The following is a 12,481-nucleotide window of genomic DNA, read 5'->3' as shown; positions in this document are numbered from 1 at the left end:
CCCATGGCATGAAATTTTCATTTTATGAGGTATTTCAACATTAATATGAGTTCCCCTAGCCTGAATATTGTCCCCAAGTGGATAGAAATGTTGATCGGTGTAAAACCGAGTTCTGGCTGTCTTTCTCTGCCTTTGAGAAAATGACAGGCCAGACTAGCCAATCCTGAAGTCTCCTGGTTTGACGTCCAAGCAGGAACGGTTACCTCCCTTTCCTCCACCCAGAGAATCTGGCACACCCATGCAAGCGCAAGAGATCATTAACGTTACTTGTGAACGAGTGAAAGCTGGCAGTTTCTCAGTGTTTGGATGCACAAATGAAAACAGAAGTCTTTCTTCAGTTCCTTCTGACCTGTGATCATTGATTTCTTATGTGAAGCTAATTATTTATTATTCTTGCACACACGGCGGCTTCTCTCTCTCCCGAAAGAACGGTGTTTTCGTGTTTTCTATCTTGTGAGTCAGTGTTTTTGTACGTCCTTGTCGCGTCTATCTGTTCTTAAATGTGCATACAGTTGTTTCTGCTCAACATCAGCAGAGTAGTCTGTACTAGACTGTACAGCAGCATCTTTAGAGATAAACCTCACACACGCCGAAGCTCGGCCTTCAACATCCCCGACCCCCAGTACTGCATCTGGCCCACAGCGGAGGCACCATACGCGGCGCGAGATTAAGCAGACGGGGGTAAGCGTGAGGGTATCTGGGCTAGGCTAGCCAGCTATCCCCACAATAAACTGGATTACATTCGATTACTGCTGTTGTGTCTTTGTTTGCGCTGTGTAAGTTCCTCAATGCGCGTCACTGACGCTTTTCATGCAATTGGAACATATCTAGAAATACTGCTTTAATCAACACTTACTAACTCGTTCATCTCGACAGCTGTAATGGTACATTGCATGTGTTACAAAGTTGGTAGAATAAGGATGAAGACGGACTCGGCGTGACTGGGACTCGTGTTTATTCAGAACTCTCAGATACAAACACAATAAACTCGCGCTGACAGACAGCGCTCTCACAACTCAGTAGTTACTATAAATAACTTTGTTAGCAATCGCTCCGTCTCCGTGATGTCCGGTTCGCGAACGAATCATTCTTTTGAATCGGTTCTTTTTAGTGAACCGAACCAGTTCACCAAATCGGACTGAATCGTTCTAAACGGTTCACGTCTCGAGTCAGCGCTGATCCATAATTTACTAAAGTTACTAACTTTCTGACATGAGTGACAGCCCCTCTGACTAGAAATAAACTAATTACCTGAAGTATATGCTGTAAATGGAAGCTTTAGCGTAAGTTCTGCCAGGAAGACTTAATTGTCATGTCACTTTAATTTTATCTATCCAATCACATGCTAAAGACCTGGGTATAAAAGATCGGTACTTACTCATGTCTGAGTTCGCAGATGCTGACGCTCCCATTCACCGCCATCCTCCCCACCACCTCCAAGTCAAATCCTTCCCTACATCCACCCCACCACCACCAGGATGGTCCCTTCCATACCTCACGTGGGGGTCGGCTGCGCCTCTGCCTTCGTCTTCAGGCAGGATATGCAGAGTCCGGACCCTCAGATTGCGAGCTACGGACGGGGCCTATGCCAATATACTTTATTGCTTGCTGGGTTGTTAATAAATGGATAATTGTCACAGTATTTATTCTCCCGAGTCTTTCTGGCAGAACTATAACAGTTCACTGAACTGAGACTGACAGAACTGATGTGAAGTGAACTCCGGTCCATCCGTCTCTCTGGCAGCAGCTCGTGCGTCGTAGACCTAATTAAACCACGCCCCCTCCGCTCATTTAAAATGCAAAGATGTCAGCCAATCACAACAGTGGGCGTTTTTACTGAAGTCTCACAGCCGACACGCCTCTTGAAGCAGGGCATTCAGCCACAGGGCAAACAGCAGTATAGAAAAAATGCCTTTTATTTCTAAATTATGACATTTTATGATGTAAAAATCATACTAACAATATAAGTACACCTCAGGAAACACTATAAAATAATAGAAAAATGCCATGCCATGGGACCTTTAAATTCTAAGTGAAACTGAAATTCACAAATGTTTGATGCTAACCCTAACCTTAATGAGGCAAGCAATGAATTATCAAAATAAACTTTTATTCTAACACTTTTAAAGAACCTGCAAGAGGTGGATTCACCAAACTTTCTGGAGATTAATTTACAAAATTGTAGAACAAAATATGAAAATATATTGAGCTTGTATTAACAATATACCTTATTTTAAGCATTTAACCAAAACCCATTCACAAAACCTGTTGACTTCGGAACAATTGAAAAATATGCATCCTCATTTCTAGGGTTTATGACTCATTCCTGCAGTCCTATGCTTGTAATCAACCTGTGGATACAAAAGTGAAAGGATAACCATTCACTTATGAAATTACAATCAAATTAATTACATGATATAATGGTTGATTAATCCAATTCAAACAACCACATTTATCCATATTTTCTTGGAAAAGCCTCAAAATAAAAATATCTATTCAATAACATTACAAGATTGTGACACTTGAGTAAAGTGTTGAGTATGAAGTGCAGGCACCCACCAGCAGAAACATAAATCGGCTCCTATGGTCAACAGGATGTTCAAAAGGGACCATCAAAATAAATTGTTACCAGTTTAAGTCAATGTTTCCCCTACCACTGACAGAGCAACCTGCCACTAATTCTGGGCATACATTTTTTTAAAAAGAGTACCTAAAATTATTTTAATAAAATAATTACATATGGAAATGTATTACTGATTAATTAGTGAATTAGTATTTTAGCATAAAGCAAAACTAAAAAGCAAGGTTAAATGTTGGTTAGTGACACTGTCGGTGAGGCAATGGCATTTTCACTGGGGTTTTGCTCCAGGAGTAGTCAGGAGTTCGAAAACAAGTTGCGTTACAGCGATTTGATTAGCTATATTTAACTAAATTTTATATTTGTAGACAAAACTCTACATCATACTTATGTTAATCTTGTGATGCAGCTAAGTGAAACTTAAAGTACTTTAAGCTAGACAGGAAATTGTGCCATTTCAACAATACATTGCTGACAATGCTAGCTATGTCCCACAAAAAATAAAACCAATAAACAAATGTTATCATGACCAAAATCAATAATTATATATATTTTCCTTACCTATGGTCAACATGTACAATAGGTACATATTCTTCATTGGCGGATTAGTGTCGAAATCACATACCGCCACCTATACTAAATTACCATACCAGCAAATAATAGAGAAACTTAAGACAGATTCAATAAAACAGGAATAAAACAGTCTCATGAAAGAAGCATCCATATTAAAAGTTCGAAGTTTACTCAAAAAATACATACGCTGAAGAGCTTTTCCTCTAATAATATCAGTATTTGCTTCAAATTATAGTTTATCATCAAGTACAGTCCCTAAATATTTATACTGTTCGACCACATCTACTTGATGTCCCTTTATGACAACAGGTAGCACAGGGACAGAGTTCTTCTTACGGAAATCAATGGACATCTCTTTTGTCTTAGAAGCATTAATATTTAAAAAAGAATCCTCACACCATTGAATTAAATGATCAACCACTGGACCATGATTCCCATCTGACTCAGTGAGGAGAGACACAATCACAGAGTCGTCTGGGAATTTAACAATGTGTCTTCCTTCAAAAACACTACGACAATCATCAGTGTATAAAGAAAACAAAAGAGGGGATAAAACACAACCCTGAGGTGTACCAGTGGACGATACCAATGCATTAGACAACACACAATTAACACATACTCTTTGGACTCTGTTGGTTAAAAAATCCACCAGCAACACACAATGGCTGGGTCTAAATGAAAATGTTCAATAAGTTTCTTAGCCAAAATATGGGGCTGAACACAATTAAAAGCAGAGGAAAAATCACTAAAAAGCAAACGTACATGATTTTTTGTGCCTTCCAAATGTTTTAAAATCATATTTAATATGGTACAAGTGGCATCTTCCACTCCTCTACCTGATCTATAGGCAAACTGCATAGGATCAAGGGCTGACTGAGATAAAGCTAAAATTTCCTCCCTTACTAATTTTTCAAAAGATTTCATAACCAAGGAAGTAAGTGCAATGGGCCTATAGTCATTAAGAGAAAGAGGATTTATTTTTTTCGCAATTGGCACTACTATAGAGTTTTTCCAAAGACAAGGGACTTTAGAAAGTTTCAAGGATTTATTAAAAATAAAAGAATAAATCCCTGAAAGCTGCTCAGCACACGTCCTCAACATGCTGCCACCAATGTGATCAGGACCTGGACTCTTCTTAACCTTAACTTGGCCAAAACAACTACGTACGTCAGCTTCACTAAGTTGAAATGTAACATTATCTACAGTCTTTGGATTTCCAAAATGATCATACAGGTCAGAGGTATAATAATGAGTATCAAAACGTGTATAAAATGAATTAAAATTCTCTGCTAGTTCATAATCGAGTTTCCCTTGTAAAGTAATACTTTTTGTCTTCTGTTTAGTTCCAATTATATAGACTTCACTCCATCCCAGGCTACACTCCACTCCATCTCCCGTTAGAAAAAATAGTTTAAATGTTTTCCTTATACTGCAATTTTGCTAATTTTAATTCTTTTTTCACTAGTTGGTGGGCTTCTCTATATTTAATTGAATATATTGAATGTAAATCAGATAAAATTAAATCAATCTCCCCTTTCATTATTTACAGTTTTCACAATATGTATAGAAGCTAACATGGTCAGTGTTTTAGTGACCCAGATAATCTGTTTTTCATTTTACATCAAACTTTTTTATTTCCAGATTTAAATGGAAACAATCCCAGTTGTTCAATGTTAGACCTTTTAACCCCACTGTATCTTAATATTGTCAATAAATGTTGATATTTCTGCAAGTAATTCTATTTCAAACTAAGGATTGAACTTTTGGTGGTACATGACTTGTGACTGTTCTTTTCTGCTCAGCTCCTGCTGAGTCATCTCTTACTATTACCAGATCAATGCAGGATGTAAAGGTCAAGGCAGGAGATATAGCCTTGCTTGAATGTTTCATAACTGGGCCAAAGGCTGTGGATGTTGATTGGCTGGCCAATGGGAAGTTGATACAGCCAGCGCAATTTGATTGTAAGATGCAATTCGATGGACACAGATGCCGTCTTCTGTTAAAATCTGCACATGAAGACTACAGTGGAATCTATACTTGCAAAGTCAGTTCAGCAAAAGGTAGGAGACTAGGAGTCATAACAACTGTGAAAAGTGAGCATACCTGTGTTACATCATATATGCATAAACAGGCAACCTATTCGTTCATATCATCATATCAATCACCACATAATATATCATATCATATTGTTTTCCAGTACTGCTTTTTAGCTCCCAATACTTCTGATTAATTTTAACTGTGCTTATTTTTTCCTACTTGTATGGTACAGAAAAGCTCACTTGTACAGCTAATCTTCTGGTGATTCCATCTAAGGAGCCACTCTTCACACGGAAACTGGAGGTACTGGAGGCTACTGAGGGATGGTCTGCACAATTTGATTGCAAAGTCAGTGGATCTCCACCTCCTGAAGTCACCTGGACTCATTGTGGTAAAAAATAAAGAGCCAGCTGCAGAAGTCATTTTCTGAAATAACTCTGCTTGGAATAAAAGCAACATAGACATTTGTCAACATTGATTGAAAATACCTATTTTGTGTACTAGAACAACCTGTGGTGGAGACGGATAATATTCGCATTCTCAAAGTAAATGGGCACCACTCTTTACTCATCACTTATGTCAACAAGGAGAGTGAGGGATTCTACACAGTAATTGCTCGAAATGTTCATGGAGAAGCAGAGAGCTCAGCTGAACTCTATATACAGGAACCTCGACCGGCCATATCTACTCACATGTAAGAAGACAGACTCTTCTTAATGTCTAATTAAATATATATACAGGTGCTGGTCATTTAATTAGAATATCATCAAAAAGTGTATTTATTTCACTAATTCCATTCAAAAAGTGAAACTTGTATATTGCATGCATTCATTACACACAGACTGATATATTTCAAATGTTTTTTTCTTTTTATTTTGATGACTATAACTGACAACTAAGGAAAATCCCAAATTCAGTATCTCAGAAAATTATAATATTACTTAAGACCAATACAAAGAAAGGATTTTTTGAAATATTGCCCGACTGAATAGTATGAACATGAAAAGTATGAGCATGTACAGCACTCAATACTTAGCTGGGGCTCCTTTTGCCTGAATTACTGGCGTGGCATGGAGTCGATCAGTCTGTGGCACTGCTCAGGTGTTATGAGAGCCCAGGTTGCTCTGATAGTGGCCTTCAGCTCTTCTGCATTGTTGGGTCTGGAATGTCGCATCTTCCTCTTCACAATACCCCATAGATTTTCTATGGGGTTAAGGTCAGGCGAGTTTGCTGGCCAATTAAGAACAGGGATACCATGGTCCTTAAACCAGGTACTGGTTGTGTGCAGGTACCAAGTCCTGTTGAAAAATGAAATCTGCATCTCCATAAAGTTGGTCAGCAGCTGGAAGCATGAAGTGTTCTAAATCTTCCTGGGATACGGCTGCATTGACCTTGGACCTCAGAAAACACAGTGGACCAACACCAGCAGATGACATTGCACCCCAAACCATCACTGAGTGTGGAAACTTTACACTGGACCTCAAGCAACGTGGATTGTGAGCCTCTCATCTCTTCCTCCAGACTCTGGGACCCTGTTTTCCAAAGGAAATGCAAAATTTACTTTCATCAGAGAACATAACTTTAGACCACTCAGCAGCAGTCCAGTCCTTTTTGTCTTTAGCCCAGGCGAGACGCTTCTGACGCTGTCTGTTGTTCAAGAGTGACTTGACACAAGGAATGCGACAGCTGAAACCCATGTCTTGAATACGTCTGTGCGTAGTGGTTCTTGAAGCACTGACTCCAGCTGCAGTCCACTCTTTGTTAATCTCCCCCACATTTTTGAATGGGTTTTGTTTCACACTCCTCTCATCTTAATCAGTAGGGTGCGGTTATCCCTATTGCTTGTACACTTTTTTCTACCACATCTTTTCCTTCCCTTCGCCTCTCTATTAATGTGCGTGGACACAGAGCTCTGTGAACAGCCAGCCTCTTTTGCAATGACCTTTTGTGTCTTGTCCTCCTTGTGCAAGGTGTCAATGGTCGTCTTTTGTCAAGTCAGCAGTCTTCCCCATGATAGTGTAGCCTACAAAACTAGACTGAGAGACCATTTAAAGGCCTTTGCAGGTGTTTTGGGTTAATTAGCTGATTAGAGTGTGGCACCAGGTGTCTTCAATGTTTAACCTTTTCACAATATTCAAATTTTCTGAGATACTGAATTTGGGATTTTCCTTAGTTGTCAGCTATAATCATCAAAATTAAAAGAAATAAACATTTGAAATATATCAGTCTGTGTGTAATGAATGTATATAATATACAAGTTTCAGTTTTTCAATGGAATTAGTGAAATAAATCAACTTTTTGATTATATTCTAATTTTATGACCAGCACCTGTATTCATTTTCTGTCTCATTGCATTGTCTCATTTGTCAGTTCATTTTGCACTCCTCAGGTCAAGGTTAGAAAAGATGCCATCAATTCCTGAGGAGCCTGAGATGTCCGAGGGAGAGGTGGAACACAAGGCAATGCCAGACTTTGTAAAACCTCTCAGTGACCTGGAAGTAGTAGAAGGGAAAGAAGCAGTATTGAAGTGCATGGTAACAGGCCTACCATACCCCAAAATCATTTGGTACCACAATGGCAAGAAGATAGAGAGCACTGATGACAGAAAGATGATACAGTGTAAGTCCACACAAATATTGTTAAAAGCATTTTAAAGGATATTTGTGATCCATCTATAGTCGAACACTGCCTTGAATTCTAGCTGGGAGGTTCTCCCGAATACATGTCGTTTTTAATAATATCATATCATGTACCCCTTCTAGACAGAGATGTTCACAGTCTGGTCATTAATTCTGTGTGTCATGGCCACAGTGGTGTGTATAAATGTGTCATCTTCAATAAAGTGGGCAAGGCTGCCTGCTATGCTCATTTATACGTTGCAGGTAAGATCGATCTTCCTCTCATATATAGTAGTATTGTAACATTCATATGTGTCTGCCTCACTAACATTGTTGCTTCTTGACAGTTAGCCTTCCTGAGCCACCTGACGGTCCTCCAGTAATTGAATCTGTAACTGGGAGAACAGTCTTATTGAGCTGGAAAAGACCAAAAAACCTGGACCCATCCATAGGTAAATTTGTCTGTCTTATCTTAAAGGGTATAACACACACAATTTCTGCCAATCTCATGTTAATCTTGAGTACCTATAGAATAGTTTTGCATCCTTCATATCTCCGAAGAGTCTTTAGTTTTATCAGATTTATAAAAGACAGATACGCTGTACCGATTCTTTCCGAAAACATCTGAACTTGTGGGCAGAGCTAAAGAGACTTGAGCAACAAACAAACAAACACACTTGCACAACTCCATTGCTGCTCTGGAAAAACATACTGCGTACTTTTCCCTTAACGCTGAACAAGGTTATCGTTCCCTCACAACCAAAAACACACTTCTTCTATGACATTTGTTGATTTTTTGGTCTAAAAACAAAATTACGGCTTCTGTAACCCGAACAAAGCACGTTGGTGGGTGTGCTCTTGCTCTCGCTCTGGTTGATGTGCGCATACACGCTCCTAGAGAAATGCCCATACAAGGAATTCCGCCCTTTATGACGTATTACAGGGCCCAAAAAAAAAACATATACTGAGGAGTATATCCTGAAGGAGTGTTTGGCCATGTTTAGCATTAGAATCCAGCCAGAATGCATGAAATGGCATTAGAGATCCCCTTTAAACTATACTGGCATGATAGTTCCTGATATTTTTTTGTTTAAAGTTAGTTTATCATGTTCTATGTTCTGTGATAATTAATCGACAAATAGGGGAGAGTGAGGTAAGATGTGTCAGTGTGTAAATTCTACCACCACCTTAACTTTTTCCCCACAAGTGTTTTATTTTTTGTTGCCAGTCAGTGTCAGCGCCATCATTTTCACAAAACTTTCATGGCCCCCAGAATATTTTGTTTGAATATCTGAACATGCAATATATCAAAAGAAAGGACAGAGCCTCTGCTTTTAAACAAAAAAAAGTAATTTTTTAATCTGTACTTGAATGTGGGAACGTTTCATAAAAGCAACGTTTTGAACAAAAAGCTGAGAAAATCATCTACATTAGCATAAGCAATGCTTTTCTGCTTCTTTTTCACCTGTGTTTTGATCCAGAGATTCTGTACTCTTTCAGACGATGCATAATAGCGCCCCATACCGTATAACAATGAAAACATGGATTGCCGGGATATATTGTCACGGATATATGAAATCTAAAGCTAAATGTAGACTATAAACCAACACAGATTCACACAAATTCAAGGTCACCACTATTACGTTTCAGTGTATCCATACGTTTTTATTAAAATATATATAAGTTAGATTAGTTTGCAAGAGTGTGATTATAAAGACAGGGAGGCTGAAAATGTGGACTAGTGAGTAGATGAGTTTACCTATTCAGTGTGATGACGTTTAATGTCCCTGACAATCTCTGTTGTTCCATTTAGCCACTTATTAGTAATCTCTGTTGTTCCATTCAGCCACCTTTTTTCAAGACAAGTAAATGCTTTTTTTTTTTTTTTTAATCACAAGGTGTATTACTGATGTATGTTATGTCATAGAATAAAACATAGAATGGTAATATATTGAGCTTAACCACAGATGTAATTTCAGTCATTTAAACAAAAATCCATTCTAATGACTTCTCAGTCATCTCAGTCAAAGTATACCTGTTTACCCTGCCCTCCCCGATATCATTTTCCTTGTCCTTCATTCATTTCAGATCCTGCTTCACTCGTGTATATTGTTCAACAACAAGCTTTGGGCTCCACCCTGTGGACAACCATTGCCTCCAGCCTCAGAGACACTTCTTATACAGTGCCCTCACTTTCTAAGGGGGTGTGTTATTCCTTCAGAGTCCTTAGTGCTACTGGAAAAGCATTCAGCAAACCCTCTCAACCCACTGACCTGGTCCAGCTCATTGACAGAGGTATAGCAAAGAAATTGTGCTCAAATTCTCTGTACCCACAGTAGATAAATGTGTAGATATCTGTTTCTTTTTTATTACATTGTAATGCTGCTCATGATGACACATACAGTATCTTCTGTTTTAATTGCACTTTTAATTAATTAAATTGTCATAACTATAGCCTTGCAGCAGATCATCTCAGTGGGCCAAAACATACCCTCATTAACCTTTTTTCTCATGAACCCTCATGAATAAATGCTGACTGTATCGTTGCCTGATGCATGCACATTGCATGTAGACATGTTGAAATCATGTTTTCATTGTTTTTCCATATCACAGGACAGTATTTACACAACGCTCCAGTCATCCTGGACAAACCTGATATTGTGTATGTAGTTGAGAACCAGCCTGCCACCATCACAATAACCCTTAATCATGTCCAAGCAACAGGCACGTGGAAAAGGTCAGTGTTAAATGCAAATTAAACATTCAGACTACAATATAAATTGTGAATATTAAGTCCGCCATTGTTTACCAGAAGGGGACTGGAGCTTGTCTACAAACCTGATGCATTAGAGATGACCATGCCTGATGATGACCAGCATGCCCTTCACATTTCCAAAGTGAAAAGCACAGATGTAGGGCAGCTTATCTTCATGGCAAACAACCAGTATGGCAGTGACCTCTGCACTCTACAGCTGGCCATGACAGGTAAAGGCTTACTCATTATTTTCAACTTCAGTATAAATATTAGCTGCACACATATTAGCAACAACGCATGGCAAAGCAGTAAAAGAAATGCTACACTTATAGTAGTGTTTTGCTAATCTATAATATGCCTCTAATCTAAAATGTTTCCTGTCTGAAATCATAATGACATTGAGAAGATATTTTCATAATGTTTATGTCATATATTATGTAATATATGTCATATATAATATGACCTATATCATATATTATGTGTGCTAAATGCATAAATGTAAATATACTGTATGTAAATCTTTTCTTTCTGAGATATTATTTGAGAAGGATCTGTCGGCATCACATTACTACAAACCATGCCCCTGCATCTTACGCCTCCCTAAAAGAAACAACCCTTTCAAAAAAGGTGTGCTATTAGTATACTTCTTTTAAATAAAAAATAAGAAAGCATACTTTCAGTCTGCTTTTATGTACTTCTCAGAAATATATAAGAGAACAGAATCTCCAGATCAAAACACAGGCGAAGAAGAAGCAGAAACAAGCGGTAGACACATTGTTTATGCACATGTAAAATATGTGATCATCAAACATTTTCCAATCCAAACTGCCTAATGTTATCGAATAAAATGTCGAACCCATAAAGAGGTAAATGACTGTACAGTTTTGGGGGTGTTGATGGACACAATCTACTCGGACTATGTCTATGTTTGGTCTCGGTCTATCACAAAAAGTTATTTTCTCAGCTTTTTGTTCAAAATGTTGCTTTTTTAAAAAGGGAACTTACCCACATTTAGGTGCTGATTCAAAAAATAATGCTTGAAGCTAGGTTTTTTTAAGCAGAAGCACATAAATCTTTTGATATATTGCATATCCAGATATTCATTCAACAAAATATTCTGAGGGCCAAGAAAATTATGTAAAAAAGATTAAAAATGCTGGCGCTGGCTGGCAACTTTTAGGAAAAATGCTGATGGGGAAAGAGTTAAAGTAGAGTTAAAGGTATATTTCAAGTATTAAAAAATACCTTGATAGGAGTAAGTGTAAAAATAATGGGCCTAAATAAATAGTTAACTATATGTATGAAGTATATCAAAGATATAAAGAAAACTTACAAGTATATTGCAGTTTAAAACTGGTAGTCAAATAGTACTAATTTCAAATTACTTGACAAATATTGTATTTAGTAATGTAATTTACTCATTTTAGGTAATGTATTCTGACTACTTTTTGATTACTTTTTAGATTACTTTAGACATAACTTGTTTATCACATTGATTTGAATAGGATGATATTGTACCATTTTGATATAAAAATACAAATAGAATCCTGTTCTTTGTTATCAACAGCATTTAATATCACATTTTGTTAGGGTGTCCCAGACTTCAGTTCATTACGGAACTGCAGGAGTTTGTGAGTTTAATGAAATGCAATTAAGTAATGAAATCATAAAAATAAAAAATATATATACATTAAAATAGTAACAATCAAAATAAACTGGTAATTTTGGCTAAAACCTACCTCCATCTCCAAACTTTACTCTAACCCTACCCCTTGAACAAAATTAAAATCTACTGTAGAGTTTCATAATTAAAATACTTTAAGAACTGAGGAAAAGCAAACAGGATTAATTACGGCAGCTGGTGATTTATGTATGATCTGTATGTCTTTTCATTGTCTATTCATTGTAGGGGCATAACTT

The 12,481-nt window shown here is 37.6% G+C and overlaps 1 protein-coding gene across 4 annotated transcripts in view; it reads left to right on the top strand.

Annotated features, from left to right (window-relative positions):
- spega (striated muscle enriched protein kinase a) overlaps positions 1 to 12,481 on the top strand; it is an 86,031-nt gene that overhangs the window by 44,169 nt on the left and 29,381 nt on the right. For all 4 annotated transcript variants that reach the window (XM_079841005.1, XM_079841004.1, XM_079841006.1 and 1 more), the window contains 9 exons: positions 4,954 to 5,211; positions 5,421 to 5,579; positions 5,693 to 5,882; positions 7,578 to 7,807; positions 7,951 to 8,070; positions 8,154 to 8,258; positions 9,895 to 10,101; positions 10,420 to 10,543; positions 10,619 to 10,791. In XM_079841005.1, the coding sequence (XP_079697131.1) occupies positions 4,954 to 5,211; positions 5,421 to 5,579; positions 5,693 to 5,882; positions 7,578 to 7,807; positions 7,951 to 8,070; positions 8,154 to 8,258; positions 9,895 to 10,101; positions 10,420 to 10,543; positions 10,619 to 10,791 (1,566 nt within the window). The remainder of the gene's footprint in view (positions 1 to 4,953; positions 5,212 to 5,420; positions 5,580 to 5,692; positions 5,883 to 7,577; positions 7,808 to 7,950; positions 8,071 to 8,153; positions 8,259 to 9,894; positions 10,102 to 10,419; positions 10,544 to 10,618; positions 10,792 to 12,481) is intronic.

This window comes from Gobio gobio (genome assembly GCF_949357685.1).
Source record: "Gobio gobio genome assembly, chromosome: 17".
In the NCBI taxonomy this organism is placed as follows: domain Eukaryota; kingdom Metazoa; phylum Chordata; class Actinopteri; order Cypriniformes; family Gobionidae; genus Gobio; species Gobio gobio.
Note: the sequence above shows the minus strand (reverse complement) of the source record. Positions and strands in the feature narration are given on the sequence as shown.